This window comes from Microcebus murinus, chromosome 4 (assembly GCF_040939455.1).
Source record: "Microcebus murinus isolate Inina chromosome 4, M.murinus_Inina_mat1.0, whole genome shotgun sequence".
Taxonomy (NCBI): Eukaryota; Metazoa; Chordata; class Mammalia; order Primates; family Cheirogaleidae; genus Microcebus; species Microcebus murinus.
The window spans coordinates 61,782,338-61,805,460 of record NC_134107.1 but is presented as its reverse complement, the minus strand read 5'-3'; the positions used below and the strand labels follow the sequence as shown (position 1 = coordinate 61,805,460).

Here is a 23,123-nt window from a genome sequence, read left to right as displayed (position 1 = left end):
TTTTCTTTTTGTTCACTATGGTATCCCTGGTGCTTGGAATGGTATATGTCACATATTAGATGCTTAATTAATATTTGTTGAATAAATAAATGAATTCATGCTGTATTTGGAATTAGCACATTTAAAAGAAAAAATTTAACCTCTCACTTGATAATTTGTGTGTGTGTGTATATATGTATATATATATATAAACTTGGACTATGGCAATTCTATTTGCCATCCCAGATGTGGAAACATACTAAGGCTAAATTCTCAAAGGGACACAGGTAAGCTATGCTGCCAAAATATGTAGAACATAAATGTATTCAAGTTTGCTCTTGCTACCTGATCCATGAATATTTAAAAGATACTTTATTTCATAAAAACTTACATCTGTAAGTAATGGATTGACCATAACAGAGGGCTTAACCTGAAATACATGGATAGGCCTAGGGGCCCATGAACCCCTAAAATTGTATGCAAGGTCTAACATGTAGTTAACACGTGGCATGTGTATCTTTTTGGTGAGAGAGTTCATAGTTTAATCAGATTTCCAAAGAAGTCTATGACCCAAGAGAGGTTAAAAAATTACTTAACTAAAAACAGAATCACAAAGATTTTTAAACATGACTTTGTACAGTAAAATAATATCCAACAGCTCCATCTATGGGTAAGTCATTGTCACCTAGTAGAAACATTGACAACCACCAGAGATCAGTGCTTCTCATGAATGCTTGTGTTTAAATCTTCAGTGTCACTCTAGTGGGAATTTATTAACTATAATATCACAGCTTTTTTCCCCCCAGATGTAGATGCAAAAATTAGGAAACTGTTGATGAATTCTACTTACAGTACTTCAGCACCAAAAAATTGGGCAGTTATGCTGATATATGTATGTACAGTTCAACATTTGTCAGTCTTAAAATGCTTATTTATAGTGAAATCTATATAAAACCGTTAAAAATTTTCTATTTACATATTTTAAAAATGAAAAGTATAGTTTCCTTTACCACAACTTGTCAAAACTGACTCTTACCCTCCCACCCCCTTACCCCTCACTCTACTGTGACAGACAGCAATCACAAGACCAAAACATATTGTTTAAACAAACTGTGTCCTAAAAAGGTAGAATACTTAAAAACATTACATTGAGAACTGCAAATGAACTTTTTATACATTTCAAAGGGGCTTAAACAAAAGTATGTAATAAAAAATATTTTCAAAGTCTCAGTCCAACGTGAATGTGCAATTTCAACGTTCAGAAAGCATTGTATAAATGAATAATTTGTTTTCTTAACATAACTGAACATTTCCTTTGGGACGGAAAATGTTTCTTTTCCTCTGCTTCACAACGAAACATTTTCTAATAAGTTTTCTTAATGGAGGAGGGGAAGGGAGATGGGGGAGGGGGTGATAGCCATGGAAGGGGTTGGCAATCCTGATTTACAAGAAATTTGTCAGAAGGAATATGGCCTGCTTTGAAATGTTTACACTTAAATAAATAGAAGGTAAGTGTACTGCCTAAAGCACAAAGGTATAACACCACAATAAATTAGCATACAACTGATGAGAATGTACAAACCACCTAAAAAGCACTTCCCATTGGTTAGGGATCTGATTTCCACCATCCAACAAGGATTCTTTAATACCAATATTTTTCTAGATATTTATAAACTAATTATGAACTGAGCAAATGTAAAATGTTAACCAATTCAACACTTCCAGGGATTTGCAAAAACATAAAAGACTTTTAAAAAACTTTTCCTGATACATCATTCCAAAATACAAACTATTCACATTCTCCTTCAAGATGGTATTTTGCTCAGTAGAAACCAGTTGAGAAACATTCACAGGAAAAGTCTCTTTCCACTGCAAGACAAAATTTTTCCATAGGCCATGGTCCAACAGAGAAAGAATTCAGGTCTTAAGTCACTGTAGATGTGCACCCTTTTTTTTTCCTTTTTTCTTTTCTTTCTTTCTTTCTTTTTTTTTTTTTTTAAAAAAAGTACATTCCCCTGTGAGTTTTATCTTGTTTTAAAACGCTGCTCCTGCAGCAATATCTTGTTGAAACACTGCTGTTTTAGGGTCCACAGCCTAAGTATGGGCAAAGTGCTCTTTCTAAACATCAAAATACAAGGGTTTCCCTGGACACTTGATAACCAAGCAGGTTTTAAAGTGCACTACTGTGTCCAAAACACTAGGACCGTTCAGCAGAACTCTGAGAGGGGCTGGGCTCGGTTCCATCCTCCGTGCTACTGTCTACATCCTGCTCCATTGCTGTCTCATCGTCATCCAGCTGCTGACTGGTGAAGTTATTTAGCTCAAGAAGCCCACTGGGTTCTACTACCACATTGGAGCTGGAGTGACAAGGAATAGCATACTGGGGAATGGCCTGGAAGAGAAGACACAGGAGAATCTTTATGGTAAGAAAAGGTAAAAGAAGGATTTCTCCAACAACTCTAAGAAAGAAAAAAAGAAAACTGACATTTATTGGACAACTACCACATGCCAGGCACTGTGCTAGGTGCTTTCACATATAATGCTCTACTAAATCCCCATGAGAAAATTATTCTCATTTACAAACGAGGAAAGTGAGATGGTAAGTGACTTAATCAAAGTCACAGAGTTGGTCAGGGTTAATGCCAGGATTCAAATCCAAGTATTATACCACTCAAAGTGATCTTTCTACTCCTTTATGGAGCCTCTTCTAACAAAAGAGGCAGAAGTCTATTGTCTAATTCAAGAGACAAACTTTGAAGGATACTTTCATTTGATCATTATGCAAATTTAAATGTAGTCAAATTTTGCTCTTTATTTGCAAGATGATTAATTTGCTGATACCACAATATATTTTAACCCTCTTTGGTGGTTCAAAAGAGATTTTTTTTTTTGAGACAGAGTCTCGCTTTGTTGCCCAGGCTACAGTGAGTGCCATGGCGTCAGCCTAGCTCACAGCAACCTCAATTTCCTGGACTCAAGCAATCCTACTGCCTCAGCCTCCCAAGTAGCTGGGACTACAGGCATGCACCACCATGCCCGGCTAATTTTTTCTATATATGTTAGTTAGCCAATTAATTTCTTTCTATTTATAGTAGAGACGGGGTCTCACTCTTGCTCAGGCTGGTTTCGAACTCCTGACCTCGAGCAATCCGCCCACCTTGGCCTCCCAGAGTGCTAGGATTACGGGTGTGAGCCACCGCGCCTGGCAGAGAAGTTATTTATTTGGGTCACACAGTAACAATCTTTATTGAAAATGAAAATAATGAAATCATTCAAGTATAAGACAGGTCAAAACTTGCCTTTAAAACAATAAAAATACCAGTAGATAAACAATTGCTATGGGCCTCTGAGCAAGTAAATACCATAGGCATTTTGACTTGTCAGATTCTTTTTCCTCATCTTTATTAGACATCTTTTTGTTTATTTCTTTGTTATTTATTTTTTTAGACAGGGTCTCGCTCTGTCACCCTGCCTAGAGTGCAGTGGTGCCATCATAGCTTGCTGCAACCTCAAACTACAAGATTCAAGTGATCCTCCTGCCTCAGCCTCCAGAATAGCTGAGATTACAGGTGCACGGACCACCACAGTGGGCTAATTTTTCTATTGTTTGTAGACACAGGGTCTCATACTTGCTCAGTCTGGTCTTGAACTCCTGACCTAAAGTGATTCTCCCATCTTGGCCTCCCAAAGTGCTAGGATTACAGGCATGAGCCACTGCACTCAGCCTCTAGACATCTTTTTAAAAGGTTCATGTCATACCTCTGCTTAAAACTCTGTAACTGTTTCCTCTTGTACTTGCTATATAATCAAACTCCCAGCCTCATGCCAAATGCACTTGTACGTCAGGGCTTTTGCACTAGTCCTTCCCCTCTTTGTGGAATACTCTTCCCTCTAAATCTTTGCATGGCTGGCTCTATACTGTCATCTTCAATTTAGCTCAAATGCTTGCAGAAGCCTTCCTTCTATAGCCACCAAACCAAAAGTAGTGGGTTGGTCCCATCCTCCACCTTTATTATTAATATATTCTATTAGATTTTCTTTATTGTATTTACCAAGTGTTTGTTAGATTGTTTTTTATCCTTAAGATATAAGCTCCATAAGAGCAGAGACAGAGCACAGACCTTGACTATTTTATTCACTGCTAGATGCCTAGAGCTTTGACCAGGGCCTGGCACACAGTAGATGCTCAATAAACATTTGACAAATGAATAACACATATTTTAGAATACATTTTTAATATTAAAAACCTCGGAGCAAAGTTGAATACTAGAGCTGTGCAAATATACCTGACCAAAATAATGTTTTATTGGGGAAAAGATATAAATTTAACACTATGGGAGGGGAATAAATTTAACGCTCTCAAGAAAATAATGCAATCAATAGGCATTGATTCTAGGATGTGAAGTTTTGTTTGTTTCTCCCTCTTTCTTTCACATTGCTTATCATTGTGAAAAACTATTAGATGGGGTGAGGAGACCTGGATTTTAGTTCTGCTTTGTCCCTGACTTGCTGTGGGGCTCTAGGTATGTCACTCCACCTCCTTGAGCCTTAGATTAATCTTGTGTAAAATAAGATAGTTGGAAGATACATTCTAAGATTTTTACAGTTCTAAAAATATATAAATTCCATATAGATGTCTTCAGGATAGAAAATATATCCACTTTGTTTACTTCCCTATCCTCAGCACTTAGCACAGTACCTGGAACACAGTGGTTAAAAAATACATATGGAGGCCGGGCGCTGTGGCTCACGCCTGTAATCCTAGCTCTTGGGAGGCCGAGGCGGGCGGATTGCTCAAGGTCAGGAGTTCGAAACCAGCCTGAGCAAGAGCGAGACCCCGTCTCTACTATAAATAGAAAGAAATTAATTGGCCAACTGATATATATATATATAATTAGCCGGGCATGGTGGCGCATGCCTGTAGTCCCAGCTACCCGGGAGGCTGAGGCAGAAGGATCGCTCGAGCCCAGGAGTTTGAGGTTGCTGTGAGCTAGGCTGACGCCACGGCACTCACTCTAGCCTGGGCAACAAAGCGAGACTCTGTCTCAAAAAAAAAAAAAAAAAAATACATATGGAATGAGTAAATGAATAAATGAACCAATGAAAGAAATACAGATTGTCTGTCTATAAAGAAAACAATGCATTTAACATCAAATGTTGAATTTTATAGAGCATTCTTCAAAGAGTCAAAGCACTTCACAGATTCAATAAATCAACACTTCAGATCAAAGTTAAACATAACTAATAAGATCTGAAAATGTTCTAACAATACATAACTGATGAGTATAATAGCAGGAGTTATCTTTTTTATGGAATACTGCTCTACATCAGACACTTGACCAGGTGGTTTTACATATTTTCTCACTTCATCCTCAAAGCAACCCTGTGAGATAGGTGTTACTGTTTCCATTTCATAGGTAAAGAAATTGAGGTATAGAGGTTAACTCAGTTGCCCAAAGCCACAGTACTATTACATTATGAGTACAAGTGGAAATCAAATCCAGGGATCTCAGACTCTCAATTAAGCCTTGTTCTTAATTACTCTGCTGCCCTTACGTCTGACATAGCACATCTAGCATATGGGACATGCTAAATTCTGGCTGAGAATTCTGTAGAGAACCTATGCATTAGTTATCATCCTTTACACATGAAGCAAATTACATTTTCACCCCTGTTAATATAGCAATCTGAACACCCAGGAGCCACAGTAAATTTCTGTAAAAACTTTACTAGTTACCACATGTTGGACAATCACTACAAGCCAGGTACTGTGCTAGGTGCTCAATTTTGTGTAATCCTTACATCAATACTGTAAAGTAGACAATACTTATTCCCATTTTACTGATAAGGAATCTAAGTAGGGTGAGGTTAAGTAGCCTTGCCCAAAGTCATACAAAGAATGGCAAAGCCAGAGAATCATTCCTTTGCGACCATACCCTACCTCTTCAGGGAAAAATTTTAAAAATCACAAACCCTTTTATCAAAGATTATTTAATTCACTAATATTTGTTTTTACAAATGGAAATAAATTATTTGAATAATTCAATGGCCATTTCTACTTGCCTTTAAGCATTTTCCCCATACTTAATTATATCTTAATTGGTTTAACATTGGTTAATTTGTATTCTCTCATAGTTTGACACCACAGCAAAGAGAAGTTTACCACAGAAACTTCTAAGTCACACAACAGTGAATTTTTGGTAAATCCTAGCCTATTCACATTTCAATAAATCCAAATGCTCAATTAACTAAAATGTGCTGCTCTGATACCAGCTTAGCAAAAAATGACAAATGTCAAGAAAACAACCTGATACATTGACAAGGAGAGAGGGAAATAAAGCACAACTTCTAAGATATAATCTGGACTCAGTAATTCTTCAGTCTTGATCTATTATGCATGATGAGAGATGACTTTTAGAATGAAGGGAATGTGAGGCATTGGAAGATCTACTGTCAGTGAATATTCCATTATGTTAACTAACCTGTACTTACCAAAGCAGACAATAACCGTAACAAGATTTTTAAAATAACAATGATTGAAATAAAAAGCAAAGTTTATGGTTAATCCCAAGTTAGATATAAAATTATTTAGAAACATCTCCTTAGAACATGTTTCTTCAGACATTCCAAGTTAATGGAGGTTTGTTCCAAGAACCATAAATTTGGATAAAGAACAAGAACTGTTTTTCCAAGGAAAGAGTCCCTGAAATTAACATGAAATAAAAGTACAATCCAGTTACATTCCAGGATTTTTTGAGTAAAGATTGGAGAGTCTAAAATTTGAACCTAGGAAATCGCTAATCTTCTGGGTTGACCTGCTAACACATTGGGAAGTATGGCTTGTATCTTACAAAAATCAAGCTGACACATGGGCTTGGGCCCTTTATTGCCTTTACGATATGCTGTGTGACAATAGCCATCAATTTTCTATGATTCTCTTCGAGAAGACAAGTATAAATTTGTATATTTGTAATAGGTATTAAACCAAATTTGTCAAATACCACCTCAAAAATAATCTCTATGTCTTCTTGCCATCTTGGCCTGACTCTTCCTGTGACATCCCAAAACACATCAAACCCTTAACCCCCAAGATGCTCAAGATTTCTCATTTTCTTTCCAATTCTTACCTGAATGATAATTTCTGCTGGGCTCTCTTCAGCTTTCTTTTGGCCTACATTCTGAATACGCATGAATTGGCCTGTCGTAGGCACTCCTGGTGCATCGATTTTCCTTGTCGTTAGGGGAGGGCCAACAGCAGATGGACTTGAACAGGACTCTCTACATTTCTGTTGCTGGGGAGTGGAATTCGCCATCCCTGCCACCACCATGTGGGTGGAGGGTAATGATCCTGCTTCACCAGTGAGCAAACTAGTGGCAAGAGCTTTCTTTGGGGGTTCCACTACCATATGCTCTACATTTGTATCAATCTGTGCTTCCATCAAAGACATTTTCAAAATGTCTGACACTGCTGTCTTCTCAGAGGCCTGAATGGGAGATATGCTTGTAACTGGTGATGTCAGCTTAGGCACAGAACTGCCACCAGTTATCTTTGTAACTGTGGGAGGCTGGCGCCCCTCAAAAGTTATCTTTGTAACAGAGGATCCTTGGGTTATAATTGGCTGCTCCACCTGAAAATAAATTGGGGTTGTGTGTGTTACAGCTACATCTCTTTGAGCAAAACTAATCAAACACCCCAGACAATATGGCAAAAGAAACATTCGTGCGGTATACTAGGAAGACATTTTTGAAGCTTGGTGTTTTAAAAAGAGGGCTAAATGGAAGGATCTGGTTACTTTTATGTAGGGAAAGAGGAGGGGTTGAAAGAACTTTTGTTCAGCCAGCCAAGGTTTATAGCAGTAAAGGGGAAAAAAAAAATTACAGCAGCCTGAGTTTTCCTTTGGGACTTATATCCCTTAATAGTATACCTTCAACCCAGCTCAAATTATTTCATATAATCTTCAGCTTTTTAAAATAAAAAGAAGTAAGATTTTTTTCTAATCTTTTGCTTCAAAATACATTTATACAAACATATTCTATATATACATATATGTATTTATAATATATACATACACACATGTATATCACTCCAGAGCGACTGACTTTCAGTAATAATTTTTTTCAATCATCCACAGATAATTCCTCTGCAATCTAAAAGATAAATCTAGAGATAAATTTATTAACTAGTTGGTGATGATGTAAACTACAAAGGAAGACGTTCAATGAAGTTCCTTAAAAGACTGCAGTTTACTTAGCATTATTGCCACAGAAATAAGAGTTTATAGGCATGGAAATAAATATTTTATACCTAAAAAATAAAAATAATTTAGAAATATCGCTTCTATGCACTGTTGGTCAATGCTGAAGTGATTTCATTAAAAACTGCCTGGAAAATCAAGTTCTGAGTGCTATGCTTTTTTTCTTCCTACATATTAATGCGTGCATTTCTTTCCTAATGTCAACCTTCTGATGGGGCAAAGTAATACCAGCATAATGAGGCTTTTGGGTTTCCTCTTGCCAGAAGAAAGCACTGCTACCATGATAGGGTCGTGATGTTCTCATTTTTTTTCCGTGAACAGAGAAGTTTAACTTTGCATGCTATCAATATTCCGTTACCTGGCTTGCCGGCTGTTTCTCTGACGAGGCTGGGAGCGACATTTGGCTCTGGGGGGTTTGGGGTTGCACGTAGATTTTTGGTTGGTTCGGAGCCTGCTGCAGTTTAGGGAGCTGCTGCGTGGTTTTCACTGCAAGCACCTGTACTACAGTTTGTGGGGGCTGTGCCATTAAGGTAGGAAGCTGCCTGTCTTTGGCCACCATGGGATGCTGTGTGTGCTGTACATCTGGCTTAGGCTGTGCTTGTTCTTGCTGGAGAGGGGTGAGTTTTTGGTGCCTGATGGAAAGTTGAGGCATTTGCGGGAGTTTGTGTTGGAGCTGGTCTGCCTGCAGGTGGATGGTCTGCTTCTGCTTAGTCTGGAAGCACTGCAGGGTTTTCACTTGCAGCTGAGTCTGTTCCAGCGGGGGCTGGCTAAGTTTCTGCTGTTTAGCTGACTGTGACTGAGTCAGGGCAGATCGGTAAAACAGACCTGTCTGAGGGTCTAAAGTGTCCATCTCTTCAACTTCGCCCTCCTCAGTTCCAAGTTCCTCGCTGTGTTTGGTAAAAGCAGTGTGACTGCTTAATGCCTAAGTAAAAAAAGCACAAAGTAAGAATGAAATACGAAAAACACCTACATTGCTACATTTTCCTCAAACTGGAAAAGAGTTGTTTATGAGATTCATTCAAAAATTTTCAAAAAAGCCTAAAAAGACCAAGAAGCCTCAAAGGAGCTTTAGATATAAACTCTAATAATTAAATTCTCAGACATTAAGTACTTCAAAAACTGGTCTACTCACTACTATAGAAAAAGTCCTAGAGAGCCCAGAACTTACTTAGAGGAATAAGGTAGCCCTGCAAGCACAGTTCAACACAGAAAAAGAAGAGAAAGGCTTCCTGGCTCAGGAAAAAGCTCTTCAGCCTATTTAGAAGACATTAAGCTATTTAAGGAAAGAATGCAGCAACCAAAGAGTGAGGCATCCAGAGAAAAGTCAAAGTTCAGAGAAGCCCAGTTTGGCCATGTGTATGTCTGAGAAGTGCTGTCTGAGAAGTCAAGGATACTGTCTGAGAGATGTGCCCATCTCAGTCCCCAGAGGACCTCCCTGCAGGGAGTGGAGATGGTTCTTCAGGCTTTCGCAAGGTCTGTGTGAATTACGTCTCCACCAGCCCTTCTTGCCCCATTGCTCGGATTCCAGGCCCACCAGGCAGCAGCTTCCCAGAGACGTGGATCCTGGGAGCGAAGAAGGCTGGGGAGGGAACAAGAGTGCTCCTTTCAGTGGAAAGGGAGACTGTCTAATGTTAGTAACAGGTTGGGAGGAAGAATCATCTTGAGTGACACGATAATGGCTAGCTGGTCTGACCTCTCTAGGTGTCTGGACAAAGGTCAGTGTCAGGAACTGCCAGGTGAGTGTCAACTTCCAGCCCGAGACCTGATACCCAGCAAAATCTCTGATGAGTTGGCTTCCTCTAGAGATACAACAAGATCTACCTATACTCAGGGGGAGGAGGGAATGGGTATATACACACGTAATGGGTGCGGTGCACACCTTCTGGGGGATGAACATGCTTGAAGCTCTGACTCAGGTGGGCCAAGGGCAATATACGTAACCTAAACATTTGTACCCCCGTAATATGCTGAAATAAAAGTAAAATAAAACAAAATAAAAAGATCTACCTATACCCATCCTTAGCACTGCCTTATCAGTGCTATCTGTCCATTTTAAACTTGAAAACTTTGACATTCCATTTTAACTCTCCTCCTCCATACCATAATGACTTTACACATACAGATTTTCAATTCAATATCTCTTCATTTCCTTTCAGGTAGTTTGCTTACAATTAGTTTCAACTTCTCCCATCTGAGCGATAGTGATTTATGTGACTACTAAATCTATCACTATGTTAAATATGATATCCATGACATAACTATATAACAGAGGCAGTTCACTTGGGTTTAAATTCTGGCTCTGTCACCTGGGACAAGTTACTTAACTTCTGTGAGCATGAGTTTCTTCACTTCTAAAAGAGGGCTAATATACCCACCTTGCAAGATCATACTGAGAATCAAACAAATTAATATTCTTAAAGCTGAAAACACAGTATCTGACACAAAAATCAACCTATCAATATATTTTTTCCTTTTCTCCATTACCCTTAATACCAGATGTTCCTATTTTATTTAATATTTATATTCTCAACTTCCTATCACATCTCTTCCCTTATTGGCCACATATAAGGAAATCAAATATTTATTTTCATACTTATTTATAATGTTCCCATGAGCAAAAGCAAAAAACAAAACAAAACGAACCCAGCAGCAAACAGCTAAACGTTAACCAAACGTTATTTCATTTGAAAATCTTACATACAATAAAATATAAAAGAAACAGTGACCAATTCTGATGTCACTGGATTCATCTAGACAGCCTCACCCTTTTGAAATGGTAAACATTCACAGAAGATTAAAAAATACTGTTTCATAATTATTTTCTGGTGTTAAGACCTTTAATTCACCGTTAAATTGTATACTCTATAATTCAGTTATTTCTCGTCTTAAAATAGAAGATGAAACTGAACCTTATTTCAGGAAGGAGACAGTTATAGAAGACAGGAAGAAAAAGAAGAGATACAACCTGCTGCATAATGTGGGTGATTGCTCCAGGGGAAGATGCTGGGATGGACTTCACCACCACTGAAGTCTGTGTTGCAGTCTGTGACTGAGCCACATGCTGGAGCAGGGTCCGCTGGGGCTGGGAGGGTTGTTGGGGCTGGGAGCGATGGCTGACTGAAAATAGAGGAGGTGATGATATTTCTCCAGAAATCACCACAGCATCTGTAACCAGTAGTCATTTTAAACAAATGTCTGTGAGCTTGCATCACAGACAGAAAGTGTAGTATTGTGAACTAGGAGGCAGGAGATCAGAGTCTGCCCATCTATGAGCTGTGTGACTCTAGAAAGTCTCTTATCTTCTCTGAGACTCTGTTTTCTCATCTGTAAAATGGGAATAACAGAGCTATTATAAGGATGAGATGAGAAATGTATGAGAAAGCATTGTGAAAACTATTATCACAAAGGAGGAACTTCTTAAAGTTACATCCTCCTGTCAGGCATACTCACTTTCTCCAGTGATTTTTCTCCCATTAAAATAACAAAGCAATAATCAGTTTCTATAATCCCAGACTAATATCTTTAAGGACAGTAAGGCAATACAATTCTTTAATCTCCTGGTCCCAGTTTCATATACAATACAAATATTAGAAATATTCACTCCTTTATATGAAAATGACTGTCTCATAACCTTACAATTCCTAAAAATGAAAGAAGTCAGGATGACAATGCAGAAAATAAATTAGACCAAGAGTCATACTTGGATTCTGTCCTCCTCTGCCACCAACTAGCCAAGTGAAGTTGAAGAGATCACTTACCCACTATTAGCCTCTAAAAACTTAGAAGTTTTGTTTGATTTTTTTAAATGAAATAATAAAAACTTGATGTGTCTATCTAAAAGGGGACCAAATGATGTAATGGATTAAAAAGTGGTCCTTAAATTATAAAGTACTAAACAAAATGTGAGGTTAAAAAAAGAACAGAAAAATCTGTTCTGTCATCTAAAACTTAGCTCATCTGACACAAATAGGTTAAGAGTACGGTGTAGGAAACAACCCCACTTCTTATTCTTTTGCTACAAAGGTCCCATGAAGTAACTAACACTATATATCCTACATAAGAGCCAATTTATCATCTTATACCAGCCTCAATTTCAACTTTTTAAACAGTATAAACATGTGCTACTTCCAAATCTATATAGCTTTAAAAACACTTATGGTTACTGGGAAACTGATCCTTGAAGCAGAAACAGATAAAGTCAAACAAATCTGAAAATTAGATAAGGACTGTGGGGTTATTAAAACACTCTCAATACACTTGGAACTACAATTTCAAGTAGCACTGGTTTCATGCTTAGAAAATTCATAGTGAGGTGTCCAAGATTAAGATGACCATGACAGAAATCAATGTAAAAATACCATCTATGTACTATAAGGATGAACTGTAAAACTATCCAGTGAAATATAAACTTTTATTTATTTTTTTATGACACATTCTAACTACATTCACAAATGTGGTGTTTCTATTGTTGCTATTTATATGTCTACATGTGATAGGAGATTACAGGCAGCATTACCACCATTCTTTTATAAATATGCTATAGTACCTTATTGTATTTCATAGTATGCTTTATATGTACATTTTAAATGATATGAGTTAATAAAATCTTCCACATGTGCTCAACTGAAGTGAAAACAAAGGAGTCAAAGTTTATATTAAAATACAACTATTGAAATCATTTACAATATAACTGAATAGGAGAAAAAACAAGCTATTGTAATATTAAAATTAAGCAAATTAATAGTTTAATGAAAGTATCAGAAATGAATTAAATTTGAAAATAATAAATTCATTATTTGTTACACAAAATGTTATGTTATATAAAAGATTATATGAAATGTTTCTGTTGACCATACTAATCTTCATAACTATATTTTTTATTAAGAAATGAAATGGATTTACTAGAAGATCAATTAAAACAATTTAAAAATAATCCTCCTTCAAGATATTATAAATTTCTTCACAGTAATTCTGCAGAATTTAGGAAAGTTAGAGAAAACTAACATCTACAACAGACAGATACAGGGGCAGGGTCAGGAAGCTGGTTTTGAAGTCAAAGAAAATGCTCAATATGGCTACAGGTATGGTGGGTGGAGATTGTGGAAGGAGGTCACAGAGTTAACATTTGGAAAATGGCTAAACTGACCTTAACTGGGCCATATAAGTGCCATAAAACAGTCATTTATTTTTTTAAATAACTCTTACTTTTCCCAGTGTCAAACTGCTCATTTCTGAGAAAGAATCCCATTATTCTGCAAAAGGAGAATCTCTCTCCCTTTCACTAAGCGGAGCTTACCTTTCCTCTACCAGATCAGAGTAGAGCGCATCCATTTAAGTGGTTTCCCCCAAACAACATCTTTTACCTTCAGTGATACTACAAATGGATGCACACCACTTACCTAGAAGGGGAAAAGCAACCTCTGTCCCCTCATCAGTGCGTTCTGAAAAGGATAAGTAAGGGAAGAAATCACAGGTCTTTTCATCTATTTACCATTTGATAATCTAATCTACCCCCAGACGTTTAATACTGAGTTCCCCAGAATACTGGCCTCTGATTTAATTAGCTTTCTGCTAAACATCTCCAAAGAAAGATTCTAGATGGCTTTCTGTATCTTAACTGGGTTTTCCCTTCTGGCTATTTTAACCCATTAGTTCTAATAATATCTCCTAAAGTGATGCCTCCAAATTTCTTTTCCTTTGTGGTATTTACATCCTTCAAATATTTGTAAGTTTATGTTCTCTTTTAATCACTGTTTAAGAAAACTTAAGATAGGAGTTCTCTACTTATGATATTGCCTCATAAGTCATCTTTCCTAACTCCTTAATTATTCACATTACTACTCTCTGAACTATTTCAGATCACAAGTTAATGAAGTGTTCAAAACAGAAAGCAGTGTTCCAGGTGTGGTCTCACCAGAATATGAAAGAAAGAATCTATTATCCTTCCTGTTTTACTTCATATATGCCATCCAAAAATCTCATTAGGACTGCCAGACCACATTTTAAACAAATACCCAATCTGTTTTCCACCAGAACTCCTGAGTATTTACAGAGATTTAAGGTTTTTCACATTTTTTATATTAAAATAAAAGAGTTGGAATTCATACCTTCTTTCCCCTTTGACCTATCTCCCCCAAAACTAAAAAATCCAGATGCATAAAAATACTTGTTCTTAGATAAAAGACATTTATCCTCCCCTTACAACCGTTGCCCTATATTCACAGATGTTATTTACAGCCAACTTGCAGTTTTACATTACTTGCAAACTTTGTTACATTTTATTTTTTTCCCTAGTCATAAAGATGGGGTAAATCCCAAGGATGATGTAAATTGCCTCTGAAAACAAACAGGAAAAGAGCTAAAAATATAACGAATATATTCTTCCCCAAACAACCGTCCCATGAAATCCAGAAAGGTAGCTCTCCTACCTTAATACTACGCTTTAATAGGACACCTACCAGTAGTGATGTATTCAGCAACTAGTTCTGACTCTACCACAGCAATTGATGGACTCTCAGGAGAATGTCTCTTTTCCTGGGTCATCTGAATAGGCACTGCCATTTGACTCAAGTCAATAGTGGGTTGTCTTGGTTTAGATTCCAATTTTTCCTTTACTGCGTAAAAAAGTCAGGGGAAAAGTTAACTTTTATTACAAACAAGTACCAAAACCAGAGTTGTCCATGGGAGTAATGAACCAGACCTCTGGGGCGCCACACTGGCAGTGACAAAGTAGACAGTGAATCAAAAAGAAAAAGGCAGACTGTTATGTATGGCTGTATAGGTACAACTTACATAACCATACTCAGCAGCCTAGCAAGGACTCATGTAATCACACTAAAATCCTTCCCCTATTATCTCTAGGCCAAACAAATGGGTGTTTCTCTTATACACACTCCCTTTAGGGTATTTCCTTTACCCTTCTTCAAGGTGGTAGTCTTGAGTTCACCAACCTAAAAACAAAGGGTGAATAAGCAATACACCACAAGAGTTGTTCTAGGGCATATCTCCTCTGAATAGCACAACACAGTGACCAGTTTAATTGGAGCTACTAAAAATTCAAGATAATCTCCAAAGAAGTATTACAATGTCTTCAATGACTCTTAAGAATAAAAATTTTCATTGTTAGGGAAAAATGGCTTCTGTTTCTGTAAAAATATCTGATATAAAAGCCCGGAATCAAGAATGGTTTCAATGAATAGATTCACTTTCTAACTTATTATAAATACAAAAATCTATTCATTCAAAATCCCCACCTCTATAAGGCATTAATGGAAATGGCTGAGCACATCAAACTCAAGGAACTAAGGAAATTCCTAAGGCCAAAAATAACACCAATAGGACTAACCAAGGACTTACATTAAATGCTAGTAATCTTGAGTAATACAGAGTAGAAGTTATAATAAACAGTAACCAGTAACTAAGTCCACTGAATGATCATTCCCACCACGAACATAATGTGACAAAATAAAAACAATCATTTAAACAAAGAAAGTAAAACAAAAATATGAATATAAAAGTCACCCCACAAGTAGAGAGGACATTAATCTGGGAGCCAAAAGATGTGACTCACTCACTCTGCCACTAACCAACTAGATAACCTCTCTTGATCTCAGTTTACTTATCCATAAAATGAAAGGGTTGGATGAGATCACTGCTAAGGTCACTTACTCTAACAATCTTTGACTTATTATAATAGAAAAGTCAGTATAACTTCCACAGGTTTGTTCTAGAGTTCACCAAAGATAATTAGTAACTAGAAATACTGATAAGATCTTATTACAGGAGGACAGCTTTGCATGGAAGCTCAAGTGGTTAACCTATGCTATACAAAGAAATAAATTGAAGATAAAGTTAAAATAAATCAAAATGTTAGCAAGGGCCATTAATAGTGTTTTATGACCACAAAACTGCTCCATCAGTATCAAGGAAGATGGCAGGGGCCCTTCAATCTGCCTCTTGCTATTCATGAATACATAATTGGCAATTATACTGCATCTATCCTTGTGCTTAGAAATGATATCCTCTTTTTTTTTTTCGAGATAGGGTCTCACTCTGTCACCCAGGCTGGAGTACAGTAGGACAATCATAGCTCACTTCAGCCTCTAACTGCTGGGCTCAAATGATCCTCTCGCCTACTCAGCCTCCTGAGTATCTGGGACTACAGGCACATACTACCATGCCTAGCTAATTCTTCAAATATTTTTAGAGATCTCTTATTTTTAGAGATTTATTTTATTTTGTTGTTTTTATAAGAGATTTCTTATTTTTGGGGGGTCTCACTATTTGCCCAGGCTGGTCTTGAACTCCTGGCTTAAAGTGATCCTGCCGCCTCAGGCTCCCAAAGTGCTAGGATTACAGGCAGGAACCACCGTGTCTGTCCAGACACATGTCTACTCCTTTCTGGTGGCTAGAAACAATAGGACTGTCCATTTTAAGCAGGAGACAGAAAGAAGACAGAGCTCTGTCATATTTTTTCTTCTTTCTACAGATAGTCCATTTGTGCTTTAGCACTTCTGTGCATATATTAATGAACTAACAAGTAAACAGACTGTACCAATGATTACAGACAAGTCCAGAGGGGGGAAATGTGCTCAGATAATAGCAAAAAAATATATAACAGTAGTAGTCTTTTAGCACAACCCGTCTCTAGAGAAAACATGCTTCATTCAATTGAGCATGTGAATTCATACCTGTTGTCTGTTGGAGTTCTAATAGAGCTTTGATTGTTGAAGTGGCTGATTGTGATTCACTGGATACATCCTGATAAATTATGGTGGGGCTAGTCTCCATTGCAATCTCATGTTCTGACCAATCCTGACGCCGGGAAGCAATTACATGAACTACAGGCTGGGAATCTGTTTTATATTAGTTAAAAAAAAACAAACCCTATAAACAAAGTTTCTTTAAAAAAAAAACAACTTGTTTTTTTTGTTTGTTTGTTTTATCTTTGTATTTATTGTAAACTTCATGCTTTATCTCCCCAAGAAGACTGTAGGCTCTCAGAGGGCATGTCATTCACTTCAGAATTCACTTATTCATTCATTCATTCATTCATTCATGAATTCTACAAACTGAACACCTATGTGTCAGAATCTATATTTAGTATCGATGATATAAAGGAGCTCACAGAATAATCAGAGGATGCTCAAGAAGCATAAAGTCTGGTTGAGGAGACGGACATGTAAAAAGACAAATTACAATTCAGTATGATAACTGCTATATAAATAGATGTGCATTTGTGTAGGCACGTGCATGTTTGTGTATGGTAAGAACAAAATGCTGCAGGAGTCTTATTTTCCCCAATGCACCTGAAATGTGTTCTGTATAGCATTCAGTCAACATATATTGGATGGCTGAATTACTAAAAAGAAATCCTGTCCACTGCCAGCAAGACAGATAACCTAGAAGCAACATGATATAATAGGACAAGTGTAACTTCTGGAGTTCAAAGTCTTAGGTTTAGGTAGTTATAGCCCTACTATCAATTATTAGTAAGTTGAGTCTTTGGGTCTTAATTTCACTGTTTCTAAAATAGGAACAATAAAATTACCTCTCTACCTTAGGATTTCTGAAGATACAATGTAAATTAGCTTTATAAACTATGAAGGATAATAGAAATGCTATTATTGTTATTGTGGCCTGGAAGTTCTCAATTCTAAGACTCTTTGTTAGTTTCAAAATAAATTACAGTCCTAATTCAAGGCTTGTTATATTCATGCTATATAGGTATACATATAAATACTAAATGTGCATCAAATCAAGCAACAAATTATTTATTGAGTTTTCTACCTATAAAATAAGCAGCTTGGACTAAAACTATCACTAACTTCCTAAACTTCTTTGTCCAAGACATTGCAGAAGAAATTGTGGAGAATATAAAGGCATGATTCTTACTCCAAAATTTAGATTATAATGGGTGAAACATAAAATAAAGATATATGACTTTGTATCTTAGAGTAAATATCAAATTAGGACAAACCAGACCAATCTATAGAAAGTAAGAGACTGCTTTGAATTGGACAGTCAGTGAAAGCATCACAGAAGAATGAAAAAATTTAAGTAGCTCCCAAAACAAGAATAATTACAACAAAAGTTCAACACTCTATGAACTTTATATTTTTGAAAGCCACAAAGCTGTCCAAAAACAGTGGGGGGCAAGGGAAACAACTCTTCAAACAAAACAGCCTTTCTGAAAAAAACAAAATCAATATATAACAGATCTAAAAGTTTTGATTACCATTAACAAAACTGTATTCCTCACTCTTGCCCCAAAACACTGGGTGGAATATACACCACACCAGGGTTGTATAATTTCCATTAAACTTCCAAAATATTACAGAAGACTGAAAGACACTATCCTGTAATACCAAATGTCATGTGAAGTGTATAACAGCCTTTCCTTACTCATTATAAGTAGATATGTAGTAATTAAGAGAACTATAATATTAGGAAATCATTTCTTTTATATAACTTAAGCTCTCAAACTTAAATTATCATGATGATATAGGAAAAGAATGACTTTGTAACCCAACTCTATGAAACACACTGAAAATTCAGAAGAAGGCAGGGATTGTGTTTGCAGAGATAAGGTAGAAAGAGGTAGGAGAAGGGAAATAAGTTTTACCTATCAGAGACCATCATCCCAAACACCACCCCATGGGGACTAGGGAGATTGCTCTTTCTTTGTCTGTCTATACTCAGAAAGAACAACTGACCATCATAAATTATCACTGCAGTAACCCCAACAACTGTGACACAAGATGAGGGTGTGAACCTAGGTGAAAACCATTCCTGGAATGATTCTCCTCTCTAGTTCTGGCTATGCTCTGATAAATCTACTGTCTATCAAGTTTGACGCTAGGGTCAAAGAGTGCAATGACTAGGACCACCAGGAGCCTGATCTCACCAGTACCATCTGCTTATGCAGAGTACATCCATCTAGACTTCCCTACCTCTTTTGAGGATGGCAGCCTGATATCTTTCCCCACAGGTCATTTAACAAATATTTATTGGATATCTACTACATGTGAGATACTAGAGACACACACTTTCATATTATATCCAAAGGCAGACTCAGGCATCTCTGTTGAAGAATATCTCCTATGTCTTTATTATAAATGGCCTATATTACACTTCTATAGATTCTTAAGACTTATCAGTTAGAAGGAACCTTAAGGTTTGTTAAATGCTATCATCAATCCTATATTAACATCTTTACAACAACATCTCCACTGGTCTGGGAACTGGAACTCCAGCACCAGAGAATTCACTGGGTTCTAAGGCAGTTCCCTCAGACCTCTGCACCATTATGACAATTAGGAAGTTTTCTTATATTGAGTAGAAACAGATCTTGCTGTGACTTCTACCCAAAGGTTCTAGTGGCTGTCCATGTATCCACAAAGATCAATTCTTTTCCCTCTTCTACAACATAGTCCTTGATATACTGACATCTGCAGCTCCTATGTCCCCCCAACCCAACTCAGCCCCATCTGCTCTTCTCCAAGATAAATATCCTGTCTTCGCCAACCACTCCTCATACAAAATGATTCCCAGATACCCTACCCACCTAAACCATCTCTCTTTTTTTTTTTTTGAGACAGTCTCATTTTGTTGCCCAGGCTATAGTGAGTGCCGTGGCGTGAGCCTAGCTCACAGCAACCTCAAACTCTTGGGCTCAAGCAATCCTACTGCCTCAGCCTCCCAAGTAGCTGGGACTACAGGCATACGCCACCATGCCCGGCTAATTTTTTCTATATATATTAGTTGGCCAATTAATTTCTTTCTATTTATAGTAGAGACGGGGTCTCACTCTTGCTCAGGCTGGTTTTGAACTCCTGACCTCGAGCAATCCGCCCGCCTCGGCCTCCTAGAGTGCTGGGATTACAGGTGTGAGCCACCGCGCCCGGCCCTAAACTATCTCTTCTAAAGTAACCTAAGACATCTATATCCCTTCTATGATGTAATATGTACCTTCTCTCTGAAGCACAGTCATAAAGCTCAAGTCCTTTACAGTGTTTAATTGCCTAGACAGCACAGCCCAAGATGTTCTAGAAAAGATTAGTTCCTCAGATGTTCTTAAAAAAAAGAAGGGTTCCATGGTCAAAAACGTTGGGCAACAATTACATTTTATATTCCACTCTTCATCTTTTACAATATAGATTAGCACCTAATGGCTCTGAAAGTTCTGCAATAAGTATGTTTTGCTAAACTTGAATTTAATGCCCATTCTCACCTGAACTACTGAGATCATGAAGCTTCAGGAAAAATCATCCTAGAAACTGAGTCGTGACCTTTGCAAAGCAATATCTTTACAAGATACATTTTTGCATTTGCCTCATGCCTTATTACATTTGTAAATCCCTACTCTTGGATTTGTCAACTTGTTCTCTTCCACTTTACTTAATATATATAATCTTAATTTAATCCACTTTAAAATCTTGTAGAAATAAAGCAAAATATAAATAAAGAGATTTTTAGTATTTATTTTTTAAAAATCAGGAACCCAATAAGGCTAACCCATTCCCAAGTGAAAAATGGAAAAAAGGAAGACCTATTTAGGATGGAAAGCACAGGAGCAATGGAAGATATATGGCCCAATCATTATTAAGTGACCTAGGCAAGTATGACCTTGATATCAGGCTTGGTCACCTAGCTACCTATCAATATCTAAGCAATAGTCTAGATATAGCACTTGAAAGGCCCACCTACAAGGTTGAGGGGAACCCCAGAAAGGAAACAACATTTTGTACTCAGGCAACAAAAATGTGTCAATTAGGCTAAAGCTTAACCCTATGCCACAGTTATTATGGCTGCTGTTCAGCTGTTTGTTCACTCAGTGAAACTTTTACTGAGTACCTACCTTCATTGCTAACTAACCTCTTTGCTAAATACTGGATATATAAAGATGAATATGATCTCTGCCCTTGAGAACTAGTAGTCTAGTGGAGATGAAAATAATTATAATAAGCAAATAAAAAGTATAAAATAAAATGGCTGATGTTAAAATAGCTGATAATACAAGGCAATATTGGAAGTATAATGTAAAAGGAATGATGAATTCTCCAAGGGTGATCAAGGAAAGTCTCAGAATAGGGTGATGATGAAAGCCTCTATTCTAGCCTATGAGAAGACAGATGAGGAAGAAAACATGGGGCCTAAACTTCTCCTCCTTGGGAAGTTTAGAAACCACAAGTGGAATCAAGATGTTCTCTAAGTAACGATACAAGGAGATGGGGTAGGGCAAACAGATGATAAAAACTGGCTTTATAGTCAACTAAGTCTATTCTGAATTATGAAATTTTCTGTGTTACAGAATATTTAAATAGAAGTAATACACAACGAAAGATATACAATAAAAAAAAATTGATGAAGCAAACTTTTGTTCCATTCTTAGAATGAAAATTGAAGATTCAACTAATGAAATGCCATGTTTGGGAAGTACTGACTGGCTTACAGTTCCCTTAGGAAAAAACTACCGATTTCAAAGGACAACCTGAGTTTATGTACATAGACTTCTACTGTTCATGTCCCCTTTCCAGTAACAATTCATAAGCTAAACACTTTACCTGTCCTCCATGAAAATATTTCTTGAGGGTAAAAAAAAAAGCCAGCATTACTCAAGGACTCAAGGAACGATAGGCTTAATAAAAGAAGGAAAAGCAGCTAATCAGTTGACCTATGAATGGAATCTGTTAATATCTTATCAGTAAGTCCAAAAGAAATGAGTGGAAAATAAGCATCACTCAAGTGTAACTACCACATAAACTGATTCATAATCATTATAGAATAATAAAGTGAATCTTTGCAAACGGATTCGGAAAATATTACTATCATTGATAATATGCTGAAGGAAACCATCCATTTTCTAAAATGAGTACCATATTGTTTATTAAAAATCAATATTTCCATTTATTTTTAATTGATGAGTTTTCAAAGAACATTTCAAATGCTATCTCCCATTCATGAAGCTTTCTCATCTTCTCCTCACAAGAGTGTGAACTTTCAGCCTTTGGCAATTTTTTGTTTGCTTCTAATCAAATTCTTATACTGGAGTGTATGTGTATTTTTTTTTTTAATTTCCTAGTCTAGATTTTAAGCTCCTGGAGGGCAAGAACTATATTTTACTCTACCTCTATAGGGTATAGCACAATGCTCAGTATGTAGTATAAACTGATAAATCATTGTCAAATTGAATTAATGGACTAATCAGCAATATGAATGAAGAAAAAATAATCTGGAAAGAGTCCACCAAGGAGTTAAAGTGTTTGCACAAAATGAAGACTGTGTATTAGAAAGTGAAAGTGTTTAAGAGAGCATTCCAGCAAGAATAACGGGGAGACAGGGAGGGGGGATGGAGACAGTGAGGAAAGAACAAGGGAAGATAAACAGCTGTGGTTAATACATCAGAGTGCATAAGTATACACATAAACATACCACCTGACAATATAGACAGTTAAGATAACTGAGAGATGGGAGTACCAGATTTGTACATCTCAAAGCTAATGATTATGAGTTTATTTCAAGAGACTCCCGAGAAGAAAATTAAGAAAAATAATAAAATGAAAACACCACTAAGACAAAGAACTTCCCTGTTATAAAATCTAGTTTCATAGTTCCTTCCTTATAATTAGGACAACCATACAATTATCATCTGTAATACTTCTGACAGTGAAAGGGAACACTATTATTATTATTCCAGACCAACAGACATAAACTATGACTGTCCCATGCAAACTAGAATGTACAGTCCCCCTACTTACAACTCACTTAATAGTCTATCTCTGGCCATGTTGATTCTTTCTCAAGGTTCATCAACAACCATTTCAAAAGGTATATTCACTTTCTTACATTATTCTTTCCCTACTTACCCAAAGCAAATAGGAAGAATAT

The 23,123-nt window shown here is 36.9% G+C and overlaps 1 protein-coding gene across 2 annotated transcripts in view; it reads right to left on the bottom strand.

Moving 5' to 3' along the window:
- Positions 1-328: 328 nt before the first annotated feature.
- EMSY (EMSY transcriptional repressor, BRCA2 interacting) overlaps positions 329-23,123 on the bottom strand; it is a 134,074-nt gene continuing 111,279 nt past the window's right edge. For both annotated transcript variants that reach the window (XM_020286618.2, XM_076002324.1), the window contains exons 19-25: positions 16,925-17,089; positions 14,693-14,848; positions 13,634-13,675; positions 11,200-11,351; positions 8,593-9,156; positions 7,107-7,607; positions 329-2,371 (exon numbers count right to left, since the gene is read on the bottom strand). In XM_020286618.2, the coding sequence (XP_020142207.2) occupies positions 2,177-2,371; positions 7,107-7,607; positions 8,593-9,156; positions 11,200-11,351; positions 13,634-13,675; positions 14,693-14,848; positions 16,925-17,089 (1,775 nt within the window). In that variant the 3' untranslated portion in view covers positions 329-2,176. The remainder of the gene's footprint in view (positions 2,372-7,106; positions 7,608-8,592; positions 9,157-11,199; positions 11,352-13,633; positions 13,676-14,692; positions 14,849-16,924; positions 17,090-23,123) is intronic.